This window comes from Aquarana catesbeiana, linkage group LG01, assembly GCF_042186555.1.
Source record: "Aquarana catesbeiana isolate 2022-GZ linkage group LG01, ASM4218655v1, whole genome shotgun sequence".
NCBI classification, from domain to species: domain Eukaryota; kingdom Metazoa; phylum Chordata; class Amphibia; order Anura; family Ranidae; genus Aquarana; species Aquarana catesbeiana.
In genome coordinates, this window is record NC_133324.1 from 825,197,622 (window position 1) to 825,222,413 (window position 24,792).

General features: G+C 41.5%; 1 protein-coding gene across 7 annotated transcripts in view; it reads left to right on the forward strand.

Annotated features, from left to right (window-relative positions):
* The window catches only part of FRYL (FRY like transcription coactivator), a 460,530-nt gene that overhangs the window by 342,299 nt on the left and 93,439 nt on the right, over positions 1-24,792 (forward strand). For all 7 annotated transcript variants that reach the window (XM_073608470.1, XM_073608466.1, XM_073608467.1 and 4 more), the window contains 9 exons: positions 340-511; positions 3,633-3,765; positions 6,163-6,270; positions 13,432-13,669; positions 17,890-18,075; positions 18,459-18,545; positions 18,764-19,032; positions 20,700-20,895; positions 22,304-22,428. In XM_073608470.1, coding sequence (XP_073464571.1) covers positions 340-511; positions 3,633-3,765; positions 6,163-6,270; positions 13,432-13,669; positions 17,890-18,075; positions 18,459-18,545; positions 18,764-19,032; positions 20,700-20,895; positions 22,304-22,428 — 1,514 coding nt within the window. The remainder of the gene's footprint in view (positions 1-339; positions 512-3,632; positions 3,766-6,162; positions 6,271-13,431; positions 13,670-17,889; positions 18,076-18,458; positions 18,546-18,763; positions 19,033-20,699; positions 20,896-22,303; positions 22,429-24,792) is intronic.

A 24,792-nucleotide genomic window follows, 5' to 3' on the forward strand; every position in this document is an offset into this window, starting at 1 on the left:
TATGCATTTTGGCATGTCTTTAGCGACTTTAGCAATTACAGTAGCCTACTCTTGGTGTATTGGCCAGTGTGTGTAGTGAAGTGTTTTATAGTTCAGTTATAATTCTGTCAATAGTTAAATACAAATGGCTCAGAGTAGAGAAATTAAAGTGAGTCCATTTTATTAAATTCTATGACTGGCCATCTTAATGGTGAGAGCAGCCATTTCTGCCAGTCGGCTTGATGGTATTTTTTTGTGATGCTGCAGTTCTGGCAGAGTGGAATAAGCTCTTCTCTAAGGTTTGTCAGTTCACAATTCTATTCTGGGTATTCATGCTTTTTTTATCTGCTTGTCTTCTAGAGGATGAATATTGGTCTCAGAGTCTTCCTTGTCATAGCAGACAGCTTGCAGCAGAAAGATGGGGAGCCCCCCATGCCCACAACTGGAGTTGTTCTTCCCTCAGGAAACACTTTGCGTGTCAAGAAAATCTTTCTAAATAAAACACTCACAGATGAAGAAGCAAAATGCATAGGTTTGTCTTCATTGTCTTATATTCGCTTGGAATTAAGGCAGTATTGAACCCAAAAGCAAACTTTAATTATATGGTACTTTACCAATTCATGGATCTGAAGGCTGCATTAGTTTTCTTTTTTAGGCTTTTTCTTTTATTTTCACCTGGTGATCCTTCCGTTAAGTCTTCGATCCATCTATGACCGGGTCTGTTTGAGAGCAATCAATCTAGTGATGACTGCTCGTAATCGGGCTTGATGGAAAACTTCAGTTCGATCCGCACTGCAGCCAGTAGGTAGAATTCCTACATTCCACCTCAAAAGTGTGGATAAGGAAATTTGTTTGGCGCATCGGCTGAACGAAAAAACCTGAGCTATGTATGGCCAGCTTAACACAGCTGCTTTTTGGAGCATGCATTGGTATGTAATTACAAATGAGGCATTTTACCACAAATTACTGCAACATGGTGTTCCCCAATATACGCTGAGGGAAAAAGTATTTGATTCCCTGCTGATTTTGTACGTTGGCTCACTGACAAAGAAATGATCAGTCTATAATTTTAATGGTAGGTTTATTTTAACAGTGAGAGACAGAATAACAACAAAAATATCCAGAAAAAACAATTTCAAAAAAGTTATAAATTGATTTGCATTTTAATGAGTGAAATAAGTATTTGATCCCCTATCAAACAGCAATATTTCTGGCTCCCAGGTGTCTTCTATACAGATAACAAGCTGAGATTAGGAGCACTCTCTTAAAGGGAGTGCTCCTAATCTCAGCTTGTTACCTGTAAAAAAAAAGACACCTGTCCACAGAAGCAATCAATCAATCAGATTCCAATTTCTCCACCATGACCAATACCAAAGAGCTGTCCAAGGATGTCAGGGACAAGATTGTAGACCTACACAAGGCTAAAATGGGCTGCAAGACCATCACCAAGCAGCTTGGTGAGAGGGGGACAACAGTTGGTGCGATTATTGGCAAATGGAAGAAACACAAAATAACTCAATCTCCCTTGGTCTGGGGCTCCATGCAAGATCTCACCTCGTGGAGTTTCAATGATCATGAGAATGGTGAGGAATCAGCCCAGAACTACACAGGAGAATCTTGTCGATGATCTCAAGGCAGCTGGAACCATAGTCACCAAGAAAACAATTGGTAACACACTACGCCGTGAAGGACTGAAATCCTGTAGCGCCCGCAAGGTCCCCCTGCTCAAGAAAGCACATGTACAGGCCCATCTGAAATTTGCTAATGAACATCTGAATGATTCAGAGGAGAACTGGGTGAAAGTGTTGTGGTCAGAAGAGACCAAAATCTAGCTCTTTGGCATCAACTCAACTCGCCGTGTTTGGAGGAGGAGGAATGCTGCCTATGACCCCAAGAACACCATCCTCATCGTCAAACATGGAGATGGAAACGTTATGCTTTGGGGGTGTTTTTATGCTAAGGGGACAGGACAACTTCACTGCATCAAAGGGTCGATGGACGGGGCCATGTACCATCAAATCTTGGGTGAGAACCTCCTTCCCTCAGCCAGGGCAATGAAAATGGATCATAGATGAGTATTCCAGCATGACAATGAGCCAAAACACATGGCCAAGGCAACCAAGGAGTGGCTCAAGAAGGACATTAAGGTTCTGGAGTGGCCTAGCCAATCTCTAAACCTTAATCCCATATAAAATATGTGGAGGGAGCTGAAGGTTCGAGTTACCAAACGTCAGCCTCAAAACCTTAAGGACTTGGAGAGGATCTTCAAAGAGGAGTGGGACAAAATCCCTCCCGAGATGTGTGCAAACCTGGTGACCACCTACAAGAAATGTCTGACCTCTGTGATTGCCAACAAGGGTTTTGCCACGAAGTACATGTCATGTTTTCAAAGTGATCAAATGCTTCTTTCACTCATTCAAATGCAAATCAATTTATAACTTTTTTGAAATGCGTTATTCTGGATTTTTCTGTCTCTCACTGTTAAAATTAAACCTACCATTAAAATTATAGATTGATCATGTCTTTGTCAGTGGCCAAATGTACAAAATCAACAGGGGGTCAAATACTTTTTTCCCCGAACTGTACCAGCCCCAGAACACGTGCATAAAACCTGAAATCCCTATAGAAAGAGATAGTGCAGCCATATGTCTCCATGGGATTTTATTGTTGTAAAAGGAAGGTGCCCAAGAAATTTGCAACCTATGCATTTTTCCTAACTATTTGCAGTGTTCAGCAGAGGTGAGGAATCCTGGGGCATGCAGTAATTACCTAAAAGAGTTAACATGCTCAGAGCAATTTATTAATTAAATAAGATGTTCAACTTCCATGGTTGTTGTTAGATTCTTCTTCCTTTACTTCCTGTCATGTATATGCAACAAAAAGTGAGAGGGAAACTCCTTCAAAGTGAGGGAATTCTCCTATTGGACAGCTGTCACTGAAACAAATTTCCCCATTGAAACCTTACTCCTCAGTTCCTGTTTCGGTCACACCTCAACATTTTCGACTTTCTTTTACTTTCAGTATGGTTGAATGAAGTCTTCCCAGCAGGGATATACACACAGCAGCAAAAAAAGTGTCAGGTTTAAATTCTTCTGCACTCTGTCCAGCAGTAAATAAACAAAACAAATATAAGCTTGGGGGCTCCCGCTCAGGCATCCAAAGTCCAGTGAGGTGGAAGCCGATAGGTGAAGTCTGGGAGTCTAGACTCAGGATACACTATGAAGATAGAAGGGTATTCTAGCAGCCACACACCTATCCGACCATGTCTTTATGAAGAAAAAGCAGCCTCAGCCCATTCCATCAGAATTCACACTTCCAATGCATTTCACCTGCCCCCCGGGGCTTAATTATGAAGGTGCTCCCATGGGGGCATTGGCAGCGGGGCTTCTGATGGAGCAAGTTGAGGTTGCTTTTACTTCATAAAGACGGTTGCGGAAATACCCTTCTATCTTCTTAGTGAAATAAAAGTTTTGGTTTTACATACATTGTAATGATATTAATTATTCCCACAATTTACCAATTTAATCTCCTTTTTTGCCACATGAGTGTTTTTTCATTGTTTATGTGGCTTATGTAGAATTTATAGTTTAATAGTATATATGCACCAATTCTCCAACATTTTATTTGAATACTTTGTTGCCATTCCTGTGCAGGCATGTCTGTTTACTACCCTCAAGTCCGTAAAGCATTGGACAGCATACTAAGGCATCTGGACAAAGAAGTTGGGAGGCCAATGTGCATGACAAGTGTGCAGATGTCTAATAAAGAGCCTGAGGATATGATCACGTATGTATAAGTAGATAATGCCTCTATTTTCACTTTGTTTTCTTGCAGAAGTGAGCTGTTTGAATGTTTGATGTGCTTAAACCCAGTGATCAATAATGATCCTAGAAGCTTATGTTTGCTAGCAATTACTGTACCAGATAAAGCTGCTCAGTGCTGGTAATTAGCTTGAAAGCATGTGTTTTGAGAAAGTAGAGGATTAGAGAGCATCATTCTGGGGTGCAGTCTGCCTGACATTGCATAGTGTGTTTAAATGAGCTGTAATCTGTGTTTGCTAAGCTTTCAGGACTGTACCCACACAGCTATTGATGCCCTGTATGGTTTGGTTACCAAAGAGATCCAGCAGGCACTATTTATAGCTAAACCTCTGGGGGAAAAAAATTATATATATATATATATATATATATATATATAAAAATATATATATATATATATATATATATATATATATATATATATATATATATATAAAAATATGTGTGTGTCTTTAACCCTTTCTGGAAAAAAAAAAGAATTAATAGTTACATGCAAATTGTTTTAATGATATAGCACAGCTGATGGGCATGGAAATAATCCTTCTGATGTTGGGTAGAGTATGGCATAGACCTACTGACCTAATCTGCATTATAAAATAATATTGAGTTTTGTAAAAATAAATAAATAAATTCTTTATTTATTTAAGCCCCTATAAAAGTGGAAAAAGTGCCTAAAGGCATCCAAATCCAGTCAAAACAAGAAAGATTACATTTTAGTTTATTTTGTAAAAAGAGAGATTATATTTTTAGAGCTAAATTGCAGTGTCAAAAACAAAGCAAATGCTATGTTCCATGACCGCAGAGCAGACATTGTTCACTAAAAACTGTTATTTTACTTTACATACCTTTTTTTTTTTCCATCAAAGTAGCGGCCACATGACTTGTTTAGGCCTCCTTGTACTGTACACTGCTTCAGGGTTAGAAGAGGTCCATCGTACACCTCTACAACACTCCTACATAATGTTACTTTTTTCTGCAGAAAATGCATTTTCCTGCATTTCACATTCTAAAGCAGCCTTTACATTCACACTAAATTCACACAGATGCCCTCTATCAGTTAAAGGGGAAGGAGTGGCAAGTATAGGCTAATTTCAATCATGAAATACGCTATGTCATGACACCACCTCCGGGATGAAGCAAGCGCAGCCTTAGCGAGCTTACACAGGTTTTGACACCAGTGCATGTGTCAATCTAAGGCCAGTGGAGTTAAATGCTCCCTTGGAGCCATTGTTTTCCCCGCCGAGAGAACACAGTGATTAATGCTAGCGGCTATAACAGCCACTAGCAATAATCGCATGTAAAATCTGGCAGGCTGGTTGTTTCCAAGTTTGTTGATCGATCAACTTGGGTACATTCAGCCTGCCCATACATGATTCAAATCTTGTCCAGTTCCTGCTGAACTAGGCAAGATTTGAACCGTCTATGGCCAGCTTAAGCTGATGTTGGCTGCAACTGGTAGAATAGCAACACGTAGAATGCAGACTTTTCTGCTGATAACAGAAAGCATAATTTAAACCACACAGCAGGGGAAGCTACCTTGTAGCTTGTCTACTGCTATTAAGATCAGGGTGCCTGGAAATTAGCTTTAAGGCACCTTATTATTAACTGGTGTCCTGCACGGAGTCAAAGAAATCCCTCTGGAGAAAATTTTATTTTTACACTTTTTCAACAGGTTTTTAGGGACTTAATGCGTTAGTAAATGCTAACAAGCTTAATTTAAACCATTGCCAGTTTAAAAAAAAAAAAATATCTAGGAGCATTTTGCGGCTTAGTCAACATATTTAAACTTGTTCACACAATACTACCTTGCAGGTCCACAGAACCCCCAAGAATAATAACTTGTTCATAAAATTAAAACACATTTTTGATTTAAATTTTTTATGTTGCTTTCTCAATAAATATTTCTGCAAAGTTGGTACAAATAGCAGTGACCATCTAGATATGCCAAAAAGTCCAGAATGGCAATAATTTTGAATAGTTCGTTGGCATTAGGGCCAACTCTGCTAAAGGTACAAAGAACAGTAATTGAAAAATTGCTGCATGGTAAATCCTGAATTGTTGTTTAGATTTATGGAGCAATGAATAAAAAGATTTTATATGAGCGAAATGATCTTTCGGTTTGTAGTTCTTACTGATGGAAATTGATGAAATATCTAGTTGTTTATTGCACTACATTATTGCCTTTTTAACGCTGCCTTATAGAATAAGCCTACAAGTTCCTAATTAAGACTTAAGTTATGTAAAGAGGTTTTTACTGTTCTGAAACATAATAGCAAAATGGAAGAGAACATACATTAGAAGAAATATGTAGTACATGTGTTTTTTTTTACGTTTCTGTTGATTTCTTGTTGCTCTTTTAATACAGAGGTGAAAGGAAACCCAAGATTGACTTGTTTAGGACATGCATTGCTGCTATTCCAAGGCTTATCCCTGATGGTATGAGCAGGGCTGATCTCATCGAATTGCTAGCAAGGTAAAGTTTCTTCTATAACTTGGTTCATCACATGCAGATGCTTTTTGCTTGTTATTGTAAATGTTTTTTTCTTTCTCATCCTTTTAAGGTCTTAAACTTTTGGTTAAACTGCTACCTACCAGGACACTGGCAAACAAAAAACTGTAGGCCAGTCCAGGCTAGACATTGCAGTGCTGAACTGGAAGTGACCTGCTTTGCCTAGGGCACTTTTTAGTCCCCATTTTGGTAACCAGTTAAAGGAGACGTTTCGGATTATAAGATAAACATAAACATACATCCACACCTCAATGCTGCAGCATCTGTGTGAGGATGTAACTGTCCCACGCCAGTTCTGACTGAGCGATCACATGACCGCTGATCACTAAACTCTGTGTACTCTGAAGGGAGCGCAGTGAATATCAGTCACCGCTTTCCGCTCTTCTTCTTCAGCACTCACTGGAGCACCAGGGCGGTAAGGAGATGGGTAGGGCTTGCTTCAGCTCTCAGCCATGTGTTTAAAGGCATAGCAACCTGTCAATCAGGCAGCTCTGCCCAATTAGCCGATAGTGGGATTTTGCTCATTATAAGCTTACTCTTGGTCACAGGAGAACAAAACAAATGTTCTTCTGTGACCCTCAAGAGAACTACAGCTAAAAAAGCTGTGGCTATATTTTTCCTATAACCTTGGAGCACTTTCTAGGTCCAGAGCTGTTGGCATTGCCTCAGTGCTTGCTTTAATGATTCATTCTGTGAGTAGGCTGATCGGACTGAGCAAACTCTGATCCCAACTGTAAACATTTCAGTCAGTTCAGGAGTTGTTGGATTCTCTACTTTTCTCTTGTGTGGTAACCTTCTTCAAGGCAGTTCCATTTGCCCAATTTCACTTCGAGGCTGTTCCATTTGCCCAATTTCACTTCAAGGCCATTCCATTTGCCCAATTTCACTTCAAGGCAGTTCCATTTGCCCAATTTCACGTCAGACCTTTACAATACAACCAGAAGTCTTGTCACTGTAGGAGAGGTAGAGCAGATCTTGTCCTGATCAGAACTTCACATTTCAGCATTGTCCACCATTTTCATCTCAGTCATGGACAACTGGCAAGCACACTACAACAGCTGGCAACATCTGGACTCAGGAGAGTGGTCCCTACACCCAGAGGTGTTTCAGGACCCGTGTCACAGGTAGGGAACTCTGTATGTGGACCCTCTGGCTTCCAGGTTCAACAACAAATTTAGCAAGGTTGTTTCGAGGTACAGGGATCCTCTAGTGCAGGCCTCAAAATTTCAAGTCCTGAGCTACTAGCCAGGCCTCACCTGTGACCAGTGCCTACCAATGCAGCCTCGCCTGTGCCCATCATTGCAGCCTCGCCTGTGCCCATCATTGCAGCCTCGCCTGTGCCCATCAGTGCAGCCTCGCCTGTGCCCATCATTGCAGCCTCCCCTGTGGCCATCATTGCAGCGTGACCAGTGCCTACCAATGCAGCCTCACCTGTGCCCATCATTGCAGCCTCGCCTGTGCCCATCAATGCAGCGTGACCTGTGCCCACCAATGCAGCGTGAATTCTGCCCATCATTGCAGCATGACCAGTGCCCATCATTGCAGCATGACCAGCGCCCATCAGTGCAGCCTCGCCTGTGCCCATCATTGCAGCCTCACCTGTGGCCATCATTGCAGGGTGACCAGTGCCCATCATTGCAGCCTCGCCTGTGCCCATCATTGCAGCCTCGCCTGTGCCCATCATTGCAGCCTCGCCTGTGCCCATCAATGCAGGGTGACCTGTGCCCACCAATGCAGCGTGAATTCTGCCCATCATTGCAGCATGACCAGTGCCCATCATGGCAGCATGACCAGTGCCCATCAGTGCAGCCTCGCCTGTGCCCATCATTGCAGCGTGACCTGTGCCCTCAAATGCAGCCTCACCTGTGCTCATCATTGCAGCATGACCTGTGCCCATCATTGCATCCTCTCCAGTGCCCATCATTGCAGTGTGACCTGTTCCCATCATTGCAGCATCACCTGTGCCCATCATTGCATCGTGACCTGTGCCCATCAATGCAGCGTGACCTATGCCCACCAATGCAACGTGACCTGTGCCCATCATTGCAGCGTGACCAGTGCCCACCAATGAAGCCTCACCTGTGCCCATCATTGCAGCATGACCTGTGCCCATCATTGCAGCCTCGCCTGTGCCCATCATTGCAGCGTGACCTGTGCCCATCATTGCAGCGTGACCTGTGCCCATCATTGCAGCGTGAATTCTGCCCATCATTGCAGCGTGACCAGTGCCCATCAGTGCAGCCTCGCCTGTGCCCATCATTGCAGCGTGACCTGTGCCCTCGAATGCAGCCTCACCTGTGCTCATCATTGCAGCGTGACCTGTGCCCATCATTGCATCCTCACCAGTGCCCATCATTGCAGCGTGACATTTGCCCATCATTGCAGCCTCGCCTGTGCCCATCATTGCATCGTGACCTGTGCCCTCGAATGCAGCCTCACCTGTGCTCCTCATTGCAGCGTGACCTGTGCCCATCATTGCAGCCTCGCCTGTGCCCATCATTGCAGCGTGACCTGTTCCCATCAGTGCAGCGTGACCTATGCCCATCAGTGCAGCGTGACCTGTGCCCATCATTGCAGCCTCGCCTGTGCCCATCATTGCAGCGTGACCAGTGCAGAGGAAGAGAGAGGGCGGCCGGGGATTACCTGCCACAACAGCTTACATCAGAATTGCCGTCCGCTTGCGATCACACACAGCCCTGCCTCCTGACCCAGCGCCTGTGACAGACAGAACGCCGGTCCAATGCTGTGATGTGTTCTGTCTGTCAGGGAGTGGGGCTGTGTGGGACCGCAATCAGACAGCAATTCAAATGTAAGCTGTTACAGCGTGCAATCCCTGCTTTCTGATCCGGCCAGCTCACCTATTCCTCTCCTCTCTCTTCCCCTGGAGGTGATCGCTTGGAGAACAGCTCCCATTCAACCCCGCCTTCCGGCGGTGCTCACGCCACCAACCCCCCTAGAGGGCTGCTCTAGTGGAAGTAGTGGATAGTCTGGTGGCTCCATTTGATTTATTGAATTCTGATCTATTCCTTTCCTCCCCCGAAACTGCCTCCTTGTCTGCTTCGCAAAATTGAGATGGAGGCTATCCCGATAATCCTCATTGCTCTGGATTGGCCAGGCGAATATGGTACTCTAACCAGCCCATAAAGCATCCATAATGGATGCTTTATGGGCTCTTCCAGATTGTCCCAATCAAACCTATACTTTCTCTGCTATGAGTCTCAGGGCTTCCAACATAGGATGTGGGATGAATCCTCTTCTTACAGCTGAGTCTTGACCACCATTTGGCTCTTTACTATTAAGGTTTAGCGCTCTGCTTTTGCAATCTGGTTTTAGAGATCTTTGTTCTCTCATTCTTTGGTTAAGACCTTTTTACAGGGAGTCCTCCATGCAGCTCCCCCTGTTTGTTCTCCCATAAGGGTGCACCAGCTTTTCATTCCACCATCTCTAAGTGGTTCAGATAAACTGGTGTTCAAGCTTATGATTCCACCCTTTCCTGTCAAGGCACAGGATCTGTTAGTGCCTTTTGGGTGTTTCAGCATCAAAGAACTGTTTCCCAGATGTGCAAGGCTTCCACCTGAAAGTCTTTTCCCATGCTTTCTGAGTTCTACTAGGTGGCTGTCCAGGTCTCATTTGGCCGTAAGGTCCTTCAGGCACCTCTTTTAATGGGAGGCAGTCACCATTTATGTTGTCTTTTCCTACGCCTGTTATTTTTCGTTAACAGGCACAGGAAAATAATTTTACAATGAGTATAAAAATTCCATTATTTAGCACTTAAAGAGAATCTTTGGTGTCAAGTGTAAAAATTTAGTATATGAAAGTATGAACCAGTATCTGCATTGGTTCATTTAGCTAAATGAACCAGTGCAGGTGGTGGATCAGAAAGGTGTTTATTCTAATAGTTAATACTTATGCCCTTGTTCCTAAATACTTAGTAGCCCTTTAAAGTAGAATTCCAGTCAAAGTCTAAACCTACCTTCACCCCTATTCTAAACCTATTCTATCTATCTTAAAAAAGTAAAGATGTCTATACCTACCTATTCTGAGGCCTCTCCAGTCCAATTGCATAAACGGGGCCTGACACAGGCCTCAGTGTAGAGGAAGGACAGCGGACAACGGGTGCCCAATAGTAAGCCTATGGGTGAAGTCGCCACATAGGCTCTGCAGCCGTTGTCGGAGATCTTTCCTCTGTACTGAACCCGGCAATTGAGATATCAATGCGACCGGACATGAATGGCTTTAAAATTGGTCAGTATACAGTGAGGTAAAAAAGTATTTGATCTCCTGCTGATTTTGTACTTTTGCCCACTGACAAAGTAAATGATCAGTCTATAATTTTAATGGTAGGTTTATTTTAACAGTGAGAGACAGAATAACAACAAAAAAATCCAGAAAAACGCATTTCAAAAAGTCATAAATTGATTTGCATTTTAATGAGGGAAATAAGTACTTGACCCCTTTGCAAAACATGGCTTAGTACTTGGTGGCAAAACCCTTACTGGCAATCACAGAGGTCAGACGTTTCTTGTAGTTGGCCATCAGGTTTGCACACATCTCGGGAGGGATTTTGTCGCACTCCTCTTTGCAGATCCTCTCCAAGTCATTAAGGTTTCAAGGCTGACGTTTGGTAACTCAAACCTTTAGCTCCCTCCACATATTATACTATGGGATGAAGGTCTAGAGACTGGCTAGGCCACTCCAGGACCTTAATGTGCTTCTTCTTGAGCCACTCCTTTGTTGCCTTGGCCATGTGTTTTGGGTCATTGTTATGCTGGACCTTGCGGGCACTGCAGGATTTCAGTCCTGCACGGCATAGTGTGTTACCAATTGTTTTCTTGGTGACTGTGGTCCCAGCTGCCTTGAGATCATTGACAAGATTCTCCCATGTAGTTTTGTCTGCTCAACAGTAGTGATGTTGACCTTGTACCCAAGGTATCATCCTAGGAATTCAATTCAAATTTGCTATGCTTCGCTGCAGTTTGTGATTGATAACTTTTCTATTCTTTTGTATTTCTTTTTTAAATCAGTATAAAGTTTATTAACAACTTTTAACAGTACAATAAACAATGCACATTCTGAAGTATTACATTTATACAATGCCTTCACAGAATACAAAGTAGAATAATGTTCTTGTACATAGCCAAAGCAGGTTTATAAAACAGATTGAACCTGAGATGCCATTAGTCATTATATCTCACAGTGTATGCATCCCTAGATATGGTTTAGGAAGACATTCTCATCATATCTATTCCCTAGTACTTTAAATTACACTCACTCCAAGGGTGAGGACACACTGAGCGGGTGAGTTCCCATGTTACGTCAATAGCCTATCAAGAAGTAGGTCTAATGGAGCCAAGCCAGGGGTAGCTAGCCAGCATCCCCAGATCTTATTGAACCGGGTCGTTTTGCCTCTATGCTGATATATCAAGCACTAAAATCTCAAAGTTAATCCCATATTTGTTAACCACATCTCTAAAGTTGGAGAGGTTTGAGAGATCCAATGTTGCAAGATCAGCTTTCGAGCTTGGAACAGTGCTCTGGACACCGCCTCTCTGACATATTTTTCCGTTATTACCTCATCCAGTATAAGCATTGTTGATGGTGTTTACTATGCCAGTCCAAAAGCAATGGTCTTTGGACACCGCCAAAGGAGATGCATCAGGTCCCGATTAGCTCCCTTGCATCCCGCACACAATGGGTCTGGGCAGAGTCTAAGAACAAACAATTTAAGTGGGGTTCAATGAACCCCCAATAATATATATAGATGGAACAGTCTTTGGGTTACATTTAAAGAACAGCCGTTGACCGGTTCCAGGGCCTCCGACCGCTGATCCCTGTCTATACCTTTTTGTATTTCAATTATAATCTATAACTTTCTATAGAATAATTATTGAATATGGAAATTCCATGTAAAAATCATTCAGTGCCCTGTTTGTGAGCTGGAACATTCCCTGGTTTCAAACCCTAGCACTGGTAGAGAATAGCGACAAATGACATTTTACATTGCAACAGGATCTGTACACTGATCTGAGCATTAAAAAGTTCTTGAAACGACCCTACATGGAGAATAAACGCAAAAGAAAATCTGTGTACCTAAAACACAAAAAAAAAGTTTCTTTGTACATTTTTTTAATTAACATGTTTCAATGATGAGCCGTATCCCATAGCAATCAGACCAAACCTTTGTCAAATTCTGCAGTTGGAACAATTCACAAGCTCAATAGTTCAAGAATAGTATTTCCATTGTATGAACACGTGTAACTACATATGTTATTGTTAAAACAGGTGTTGAAGAATGGCAGCTTCTATCAGAGGCTATTCACACAGTTGTTTTGTGCAGTGGAAAGTTCTCTTTTAAAAAATGCAGCACTGGTGTAATTGTAGATTCTTCACGGAGCAGAAAATGATTTTGCTCTTTTGTACAAGACTGCTAATGATTGAAATCAGAAGTGTTTGTACCAATTTGTAGATGACTTAGCCACCAGTGTAGTGTGTCATATGCACAGCAGGGGGAGTTTCGTCAGTTGCTAATGCTCTGTGTTTGTTGGCACATTGCAGTTCCCACAACAGAGTATTGATTTTTACTATATAAAGACAAAAATTAGTGGTCATGGGACTTTAAATGAGGTGGGTTGCAGACTAGGCACAATTAGGATACAATTAATACAATTAATAATTTATTATAAATTTATGATATACAAAAATGCGTCATGAAGATATCACAACAAAATGCACAATTGGTCCGTAAATGAGTAAATGTATTGTAGCATCTATGGATCTCAACGCGTTTCGTGGATCTCACTAGGGTCCACTCATCAGGAGTTTGATGCAGCAATTCATCTATGAAAAAAATTATATATATAATAATCTCAAAATAAATAAAAAATTGAATAAATTAAAAATAAATAAATAGATAATAAATGGATAAATAAATGCCTTACTACTTACACATCAACTCAATTAGTGGGCCCAGCATCGGGGAGGAAAGGGAAGCACAGAAACATAGAAATGATTAATATATTGTTAGAATGTGAAACCTTTTAAACAGCTGTTGGCATTCTCCTGTGCTGAGATTAATAATGCTCTGTGAAGCTCACTGTGTTAAATGTCTGTTCCTTCTCTCTCTAGGCTTACAATTCATATGGATGAAGAGCTGCGTGGGCTTGCTTTCAATACCTTACAGGCATTAATGCTTGATTTTCCTGACTGGCGGGAGGATGTTCTTTCTGGATTTGTATACTTTATTGTGCGGGAGGTAACTGATGTACACCCCACTCTTTTAGACAATGCTGTGAAGATGTTGGTCCAGCTAATAAATCAGTGGAAGCAGGCGACTCAGATGCCCAATAAAAAGACAGATTCACAGGTATTTACCATCCCTGTCCTTGAGCCTTGCCATATAGAGGGATCATTGACTAAAGCCTGGTACACACAATAAGTTTTTCTTTACTTCAACCCAGCAGGCTGAATGAAAAAATTGACACAAGTGATGTTAGTACAGCAGTCTCCCCCCATGTGTTATTGTGTTTTGACAGAGGGACCGCCAGAACACACAGGTCTGCACTCGCAACTATTGGCTGCCAGCGCTGATCAGATTCTGATCAGAAGGTGATCAAATGCTGGTTTTCCAGCATGCCTGTTTGACAAAAGCCGGTCTTGAGGTAAGCTTCTGTCAGACAGAGAGCTGTACACACAGGCTGAAGGCCTCTACTGTATTGGCTGATGTCTGCCAATATTCGGCCCATGTGTACCCGGCATAAGGATTTAATTACACATGGGGGTTGATTTATCAAAGCTGGAGAGTGCAAAATCTGGTGCAGCTGTGCATGGTAGCCAATCAGCTTCTAACTTCAGCTTGTTTAAGTAAGCTTTGACAACAAAACCTGGAAGCTGATTGGCTACCAGGCACAGCTGCACCAGATTTTGCACTCTCCAGTTTTAGTAAATGAACCCCATAGTACACAACTGACGTATTGCTTTTGCTGATATCTGTAAGTAGCCCCCATTGCTCTGTAACTATCCATGGTTGATCATGGGCAGTTTGTTGGTGCCGAAGTTAAATCCGTTTAAGGATGACTGTGGTATTTTGTAATCATAAGTAATCGCATTTTTGCAAGGCAGCGGTGAGGAGGTCTTATTGTGACATTCTATAGCAAGTCACATATGAATTTAAATCATGCAGCAGCAAATCTCATAACTATTGCCCTTTATGTTTTAATAAATAATTGTATCTGTAGTTTTCTTTCTGTAAATGAATGCAAATCCATTACGCACCAAAGTTCTCCACATGTTCTAGTAGTTTTTCAGACTGCTAGGAGATAATGCATTGTTTCATTTTGACAGTAAGTGCAGTTATAACTCGCCCTATGGACAGCTGTGGGGAAAAATCGGTAGATTTGCTTTTGTCATCTATCAAACTTGGACATCAGTGAAGCAAAGTCAAAGCCCACGGCAATGGTGGAGAAGCTTCTGAGCTCCTTTGCCTTTTCCCTGACCTTTTCCTACTTGCCCTACCTAGAGTCCACCTTACCCCAACCTACGACGTGCTTTACCAGGCGAATTATCCAAAACTGTTCACTTATTTGACCTCCCTTCTCACCTCCTGGGATCTTGTGACCTTGTAGAACTACAGCTGTGAAGATGATGCTGCTAGCAAAATTTTTGTATTTTGCATGGAACTTGCCAATGGCCATCCATTCCTATTGTTTGCACCCTCCAATGGTGTATTCTTCAGTTCACCTGGAAGGCTACCTTGCTCTGTTGCTAAATCCATTCTTTACAGATCCAGACTTTGGGGGCCTTGGCTTGCCTCTTACACTGCTATTACCATGTGGCTCAACTTACACAGCTTGCACACTGGCAGTCCCCTAGGAAGGTTCCTTTTATGGGTCTCCTTGGAGGTCTACCTCTGCAAATCTATTTCTGTAAATATTTTGTCTAAAGATCTGGGAAGACTTGAAAATCAAACACAAATTGTTTTCTCCCCATACTCCCTTGCTTTATTGGGGAACCCCTTCTTTCTCCCAGCACTTATTTTGCCTTCTGAGTAACATAAATGTCTTTGGTGTAGGTTATATCTGGTTACTCATTTTCTATATTATTTGGATATTCTTCCTTTTCAAACACTCAAAGCTGGATGCTAGAGCTGTTTTCCAGTATCTCCAAATCGAAAATTTTTTTTGCAACCGCGTATTCCACATGCTGCTGATCTCTCCCCCCTGACCACTTTTGAGGGTGCCTTCTTAAACAGACCGGAAGGTCCTGGCCTTATATCACTAGTATAGTATAGTCTTTGCTTTTCTTATCAACAGCAACTGCACTTCCTTCCTATGTGGCCAAATGGGATGCTGACTTGGAAAACCACACCTCGGAGATGGATTGGACTAGAATGTTATCAAATGTGAACAAAAGCTACTCTAACGTGCTGGCTGGTACCTTGTTCCCCTGTGGATTTCACAAGCAATTCCGATCCACTCCCCTCACCATCTGAAGGATATTGAATCCTTCAGACACATATGGTGGGATTGCCCGAAAGTCCATAGATTTTGGATCAGAGTCTAGCACAGTGTTTCTCAACTCCAGTCCTCAAGGCGCCCCAACAGGGCATGTTTTCAGACCTTCCATTATTTTGCACAGGTGATTTGATCAGTTTCACTGCCTTAGTAATTACCACAGCCATTTCATCTGATTGAAATCCTAGAAACATGACCTTCTGGGGCACCTTGAGGACTGGAGTTAAGAAACACTGGTCTAGCAAATGTTAAACACAGTCACAGGTCATTTTTTTTTTTAATAAAAATTTGTACAATGCTCTCCTGCTTCAGTAGCCCGAGGAATGCACTAACACTCAATTTATGCTAGTTCTGCACATCCTCACGGGGGCTACGAGAGTCATAAAACCCCGACCATCCCCAGGTTTCTCAAGTGATGATCTTTGAAAAAGTGACAGCTCAGCAAAATGATAAGGAGACTATGTTTCGTGGGAAATGAGAACCGTGGATTGAGTCCTACATGCCACCCTCATTTGACCCATTTCTGCGATGGAAGCTTGAGGCACCTGGATGTTTGAGTCCTCCATTTTTTATCCCTTCTCTTCTTTCCTCCTACTCCTCATTTCCTACCCCTTTCTTTCCTGTGAGTCCCCTTTCTCTTGCCCCAACCCCCCGCTTTTTTTCCACTCCCTTATTCTGGGGGTGAGGGGTGCCTTGTATGCCATTGGAGGTGTGGTACTTGGTACCCCTTTTTTGATGGTTTTGGTTCCTTAACTTTTCTTATTTGATGCCATTTGGAATATACAATATATATTAAGGGAGTTGCCATCTGGAATATACATAAAAGTGGCACACCTCTTTTCTGTGTATGAACTCTTTTATGTCATCTGCCAATTCAGTGCCCTGTTCCATTTATGTTTGAACTAATGTCTTTTTATGGTATTCTTCAATGATAAAAAATGACAGCTCAAAAAAGCTCAAAAGCCTGTAGCTTCTTTAAGATGCAGTGTGCATGAGTCCTTAGTATTTTAAGCCAGCTGCCTTTCAATCAGGTCTTATAAAACAAGATTTTATGTTTAAAATATAAATCGCAAATAAAAACATACATCTTAGCTTTCGTCTTTACATGAAAATATGAACACTCATTTTACTCAAATGCGATTTAGAAATGTTCCTTTATAGGTTTATGCCTTAGAGGAGCACCTCTAAGGCATAAACCTTTAAAAGCTTGCTGATTTCTTTTTTGGTACTATGTATCGTTCAGATTGTCAAAGATACTTTAGAAAATAATACAATTTCATAAATTAAAAACTCTTGTGAGCATGGAGGAGATCATATCCCCAAAATTGTTTGATTTGGGGTTCTTCTGACAAATATGGTAAAAAGTGCCAGGAATAAAACAGGCACACCAAAATGACAAGGTGCTCCTCTAAGGCATAAACCTATAAAGGAACATTTCTAAATCGCATTTGAGTAAAATGAGTGTTCATATTTTCATGACGAAAGCTAAGATGTATGTTTTTATTTGCGATTTATATTTTAAACATAAAATCTTGTTTTATAAGACCTGATTGAAAGGCAGCTGGCTTAAAATACTAAGGACTCATGCACACTGCATCTTAAAGAAGCTACAGGCTTTTGAGCTTTTTTGAGCTTTCATTTTTTCTGCCTTGAAACTCCCCTCCGTGTTAGCCAATGTGTCCATGCACACTGGCTTTTCAGGAGTTTACAGGCATATGCTCTTACAGGCAGAAAACCCTCCCTGCCAAACTCATGTTTTTGAGAGGAGCTTTTGAGCAGAAAAAAGACACCCAAGTGTCCAAAAGAGTGAAAAGTGCAAAAAAAGCTCAAACACATAAAAAAACTAGGAAAATTTAGCTGAGGGGAGGGTATGTGAAAAAAAGCTGATGATCAAAATGTGCAAAAGCGCACAAAAAAGCTTTTTTGAGCTGCAGTGTGCATGAGCCCTTAGTGAGATTGGAAACTTTTGATTGTAAGGAACATCGAACCATCAAACATTTATAAGTGAGTTGGGAAATCCTTGCTTATAAAAACCGTCAAACATTAACTTTTGTTTCCATGTCTCTGATTACAGCGGGGCCTGGCCAATGGAGGATCCCATACCCTCCCTCTGGAGAGAAGTCCATTCACCAATGTGTTCCATGTTGTAGAGGGTTTTGCACTGGTCATTTTATGTAACAGCCGATCTTCCACCAGGAGACTTGCTGTAAATGTCCTGAGGGAGATACGAACTCTGTATACTGTTTTAGAACTTCCCAAGGTAAGAAAAGACATTTAATAAGGACAAGCTTTCATCTAGTCTGGAAATTTTCTTTCATTGTTGATCCTTTATGCTGCTGTACATTATGCTAGCATATTCCCAAATGATCAGCTTACACTGTATCCTTAATATATATATTATCAAAAATTTAAGAAAAATATGCTGATGAACGGATGTGACTTTCTAGGACTTCTGAGAATATGTTTCTTGAAACAGTCATGTCTGCATGCAGTGTATTTGTAGTGATAATTTGAAGAAGAGGGTGAGTGTATTGCAGGATGTAGATGATGGCTGGGAAATATTATTTTGAAGTAAAACAGAATAACATTTTATGTTTTGGTTTCTCTAACTTTTTTTTTTTTTTCTTTTTTCCATTTTTTTAGTGTGATGAAGAACTGGCTATTGATGTGATGGACAGGCTTAGTCCTTCTGTTCTAGAAAGCTTTATACATCTTACAGGAGCAGATCAGGCAAGTGTTGTCACACAGTTTCTTAATGTGGCAAGAGTCTGTTTTTCTCATATACTGCTCTGAATATAGTTAAACAACCTAGAAAAATGTTAATTGAGAAAGCACAACCCAACAAGGATAAATCTTTTATACAAGAGGCTGGTCATACTGGAGATGGGGATACCCAAGTAATTGGTACATCGAGTTAACTTCTAACATGGTTTTCTTTTTGCATTTAGACCACTTTGCTGTACTGTCCAAATTCGATAGATCTGCAGACACTTGCAGAATGGAGCTCCTCGCCAATCAGCCATCAGTTTGATGTTGTCAGCCCATCGCATATCTGGATCTTTGCACACGTTACACAGGGTCTGGATCCATGGATAATAAGCCTCTCCAGCTTCATGAAACAAGATAATCTGCCCAAGTACTGCCCCACAGCTGTCAGCTATGCCTGGATGTTTTCCCATACTCGCTTGCAGCTTCTGTCTCCACAAGTTGATATAAAGTAAGATGTTTATTTCTTCTGGTAAATGCACACCTCTGCAGTGGGAGTATCAGAGATAGGTGCTTTTCTAAATTAGCTTTGACCCCCTCCCCAGTCTGTTGGCCCCAGAATAATTTCCATAGGCACTCGGTCATTCTGCTGTGCTTAGATAAGGATTAAACCGTTTTTTCTTTTTTGTTTTGTGTTTGTTTTTTGTACTTGAATTGTATGTTAATGTTACATTTTTCCTGAATTTATATTCAGTTGGAGTAGAGATATGAAAATGGTGTTGTTTTCACTGCAGACCTCTTGCTCCAACATACAAATGTTTTATTTTGTCCTACTTCATGCATGTCATTAGCTCTACACTATGACACGATGATAGTCTTTGGCTGTTGCTGTCAAACTGCTGTTTTCTCAGTGGAGGTTGGCATACCCCCTGTTGAGTCAAACCTTTAGCTTTGCAATCAGCAAAGCTCAATGCTCCCTGTTGATTGAAGAGCTTTAGCTCTTAATCAGCAGAGGGCATGTCACACCTCATCATAGAAAGCGCTGCTTCCACACAGAGTATCGGTCATTCTCTGCAGCATGAAGGCAGGGCACAAGCTTTTCTATTTAGGCTGCAGCTGCTTTAAAGAAAACTGTAAGACATTCCACAGCATTGGTTTTGATGCTTCTGAAATGTATTCAGCTGATTAAAACTAAATGTTCTCTTGTTCTTTAAGGTGAACCAGACCTGTCCTAAAGTGTTTCTAAGGTAGTAACTGTACAGTCGTGTTGTGGTGCTTGCATTTAACTTCATAGTCTTCAAATTGACTTTTTTGTCACTGTGGAGCTACTTGATTCCTATGCTGAGGTTGTACATGAAGTTTCGACTGCTGCCCCTAGTCGTGCACTTAAAACAGAATTGAACTAATTTTACTAAAGACTGTGAGCAGGCAGGCTATTATTACAGAAGAGTCATGCAGTGTATCTTCTTCAATAAAATATACCTACCTGCCTGCTCACGGGAATTGTCACCCCACGCCCGCCAAATGGAGATGTCCAAAGGCCAGACCGCGGAGAAGATGCCAGCACTGGTGAGGGACCTGGACCATTAGAGAGGAGGTAAGTATATTGCCTTTAGTTTCACTTTAAATCTTGCACTTGACAGTTAATGACAGAAGATGGGGCTTAGCACTCATAGGAATCATGTACAGCCTGGGCCTATGATCAGTCACTTTGTCACTATGGAGCCTTTTTATTCCTGTTCTCATTTTGTACATGAGATTTCAACTGTTGCCTAATTGGAGCCCTCATTAATGCAACTAATTCTTCAACTTGACAGTCAAATTACAGAGGATGGGGTTTTACATTAGGAGGGCGGGGATTAATCTTGATCGGGGGAGTTGAGGCCCAATCCTGGGCCCAGGATCCAAAGGAACTTAATAAGGACATAGGAGTTTATTTGAAGATGAACACAAATTATTGTATTTTTGCACTGTTGTACCCTTGGAAACATTTAGTTGAGGTCAGGTTTTTCAGTTGAGGTCAGGTTCACTTTGATGCACATATCTGCAGTTTAAAAAGTTCCCTCTAAATGAAGACTAGCGATTTTTGACATAAAGTATAAATCAATGGCCAAGAATTTAGTACGCAGGGTGTTCATAGATTGTACTAACAATATGCTTGAATGTATTTATTTACAGCAGTCCCATTAATGCAAAGAAAGTGACTGCAGTAACCGGCAGTGACTCCTACATTGGACTTTGGAGGAACTACTTAATTCTTTGCTGCAGTGCAGCAACATCCACTTCTTCTTCAGCATCTGCTGGTTCCGTACGATGTTCCCCTCCTGAGACGCTGGCGTCTACCCCAGATAGTGGATATAGCATTGATCCAAAAGTAAGCTACTTTACATGTACTGTTACTCTTCATGCCCCTGCTCAATTATAGTGTTTTGATATATATCAATGTCAGCAAGAATTAAATAATTGATGTAACTTGCCTCTAGATGGAATAATTGATTGTAGACTTACCTTATATTTCTGGATTGTGTATGTGAAACGCTGGATCACTGAATATCAGCTATCCATCATGGAACAGACACGGAATCATAGAGCATATTGCTTTATCTATGGCAGGTTACATACTCTAGGGGGGCCTTTGGAGCACCCAGGGAGAATCCAAACATATAAATAAAAAACAATATTAGCACCACAAAAACTGTCAGAGTCCAGGGAAATACTATAAGTATATTAGCCTCTAATCTAGTTGGTACAAGACGTTACAGCCAGTGCATTTTGGGGGTTGCAAAAGTCCCCCATCATCAGTACTATGAAAACTATGTGGAAATGGTTTGTATGACTCTTTTAGAAATTAAAAGGGTTCCGAAACAAATTACCTGTTATTTATGTTGTCTTTCAGCAGTCATGAAAAAAGCTATTTGCATGACTGCTCAAGCACAACCTAATTTCCAGGTCACTGTAACTAGTGTCATCTCAGGTAAGCACTAATAAACGTAGTTCTCTGCAATCTGCAACAATTGGTGTGGCGCTCACATTGTTTTTTTCCTATGTTTGCCTTGTATTTTGTCCAGAAATGTAATTAAAGTAAGAATAAAATACAGCAATTAAATGGTAGGCAGGCAGTGCTGTTGGCTATTGGCTGGACAGTTTAAAACAATCAGTCTCAGCTAGAGTTCTGTGGAACTGTAGGGTTTCTGCAGAGGTTGCTAAGGACTTCCATCAGCAGTAGGGCGATTGACCTCCAACCTGAGGGTGCATAGTTTTAGGGGCATTGTTCTTATGCTTATGATCTACTGTAGGTACAATAAAAAAACTGAGCTTAAACAATCCCAGAGTCTTTTACACATTAAGGAAGTTGGGTACCAAATTTTATATATATATATATATATATATATATATATATATATATAGTGTCAAATAATGAGATGATGAGCAAGTATATCACAATCTATATCAAAAGCCTGGAGATGTTTAAAAGGGATTGGAATGGATATGGAATGATTTGATAAGGTAGAAATGAGGAAGAAAGAATGGGATATCATGACAGAGAAAAATACCTATACTTGAAGTTACCCAGAAGTAAATAGCAAAAATGACTAGGAAAGCTAGAGGAATCCAAGTAGTGAGGAGGCTGAGAAGCATTGACAGAAAAAAGCAAGTCTGAGTCTCGAGTGGAGCAATAATGATTGAGTGTCACTGGCAACAGTCATGGCTTAGGAACTTAACAGAAGAGATGCGGGCAGCAATGGAGAATGGGATTTAATGAGGGTTTGTTTTTTTTTCAGATAATTGGCAATCCATCCCCCTCATCTCTGTTCAAGTACATAGTACCCATGATGCGTTCTGAGAGTATGGAAATCACAGAATCTCTAGTTCTGGGCCTTGGCAGGACCAACCCTGGAGCTTTTAGGTAAATTGCCTATTACTTTATTGTTTGAGAAATTGTCACATAAGTAATGTTATAACTAACTTTTCATACTCGGAGAGTAATGTTCCAAACAATAATAATAAAGCATATCTGTAGTGATTTACTTAAACATAACCTCTTTTATTCTGGAAATGTGGGAAAAAAGTGTTGTACATCTGATTTCAGCTTTATGCGGAAAAGTAGGAGATTAAATATGAAAACTGGATGAAGAGAACACGGAGCATTTTTCTACATCATCCAGTAAAGTTCATTTTCCCACTACATGTTGTAAGTGAAAGTAAAAGCAAGAAGGATAGCTCTTCTATCTGCCTTTGCTTCAGCATTTTAGTAAAGAAGTTCTACCCTCAAGCTAGTTAGAACGGTTTTAGATTCTGTTAGTCCTAAAGTGTATTACAGAAGCACAGCATTAATAATAATATTCTTAAACTGTATAACAGAAGCACAGCATTAAAACACCTTAACATTTTACCATATTCAAGGCAAATATAAATTTCAGAGTTTTATTTCCTCTTGTCCTTCAAGTTCTGCTCTTGGATCATCAGAGCTCCTGCTAGAGTTTATCCCTGTACGTCAGCCTTTCTCAACCGGGGTGCTGTCTGAGCTATTCTGGGGTACTGCGGCAAAGTACTAACAAAGGCAGGTGGATGAAGTAGCTTTATCCAAGCCTGCCTTATTTTATAGATTGACACAAGTTGGAGCCCTGACCCTGTGCTGGGCCACTCGCTCGCATCCTACCCACAGATAACATCATTGGTTGCCAAGGAGCACGTAGGGCACTCACACAGCATCTTTAGTTTCTCACTCATGTGTTGTGTACATTAGAGGAGCTTCAAAACAAAAAATTCAAGCCAGCAGCTACAAATGCTGTAGCCTTTTAATAAAAGGACACTTACCTGTCCAGGGGTCCAGCCACATGTTCACCCGGGCCGGTCCTTTACCAGTTCTTCACCAGTCTTTGGGTCCCCGGCGCTGGCATGTTTAAATTGGGAAGCTGGCTGTGACTTTTTACGGCTTCACGCCAGCTTCCCACTGCGATTGCACAAGACGCGTTGCACTTTGTGAATGGTCCTTTAGCCTCCTGGGACTTGGGACATGTCCCAGAAGGCTGTTGGCGAAGAGAGGAGGACCGAACTTTTGCTCGGATTGTCTAGGTGATCCAAGTGGGGATTGGGTACCTATCAAACCTAGGTACCCCTCCCAAAAAAAAAAACTGTCAAATTGGGGGAGGAGGTGGAGATCTGGAGCTTCCCCTTCCCACTTTAAGGTAAAATATGCTTTAGCACCTGCTGCTGTCAAATTGTCTGTGAAGGATGGGGGTGCCTAGCTGTGCTGTGTGAGTCTATGGACACACGCCCACACGTGTACCCCCACAGCAGGTGGGGGCCCCAAAAGAGGAGGAAGGAGGCCACTCTGTGCAATACATGCACAGAGCAGGTAAGTATAGCATTTCCTTTACAACCACTTTAATTATCTCTTGACAAAAATTGGCTCAAGTAAAGTACTGTGTGGTTTTAGGTAAATTAAATTAAGAATGCTGTTAGAAATAGAAGTGTTAATAATTTATATGTATCCGTTAACAAAATGTAAAGCAAACGAACAGAAGAGAAATACAAATCAATATGTGGTGTGACCACCCCAGTGTGCCATAGTTCAGTTGCTTAGCCTTGTTTCCACATCCTGTGCAGGAAAACATAGGAACGGGGGTGCAGAAAAATGGCAGCAGGTGCTCTGGGCTGATGAGTCAAAATTTTAAATATTTGGCTGTAGCAGGAGGCAATTTTTTTCCCAATGGGCTGGAGGGCGGTGCAATAATGAGTGTCTGCAGGCAACAGTGAAGCATTGTGGAGGTTCCTTGCGAGTTTGGGGCTGCATTTCTGCAAATGGAATTAGAGATTTGGTCAGGATCAACGGTGTCCTCAGTTCTGAGAAATACAGGCAGATACTTATCCATCATGCCATACCATCAGGGAGGTGTGTGATTGGCCCAAAATGTATCTTGCAGCAGGACAATGACCCCAAACATGCAGCCAATTTCATTAAGAACTATCTTCAGCGTAAAGAACAACAAGAAGACCTGGAAGTAATGGTTTGGTCCCCACAGAGCCCTGATCTCAACATCATCAAGTCTGTCTAGGATTAAATGAAGACCCAGAAGGACTTGAGGCAGCCTACATCCACAGAAGATCCGCGGTTAGTTCTTCAAGATGTTTGGAACAACCTACCCGCCGAGCTCCTTTAAAAAACTGAGTGCAAGTGTATCTAGAAGAATTGATGCTGTTTGGAAGCGGTGGTCACACCAAAATTTGATTTCATTGGGATTTCTCTTCTGTTTATTTACTTTCTATT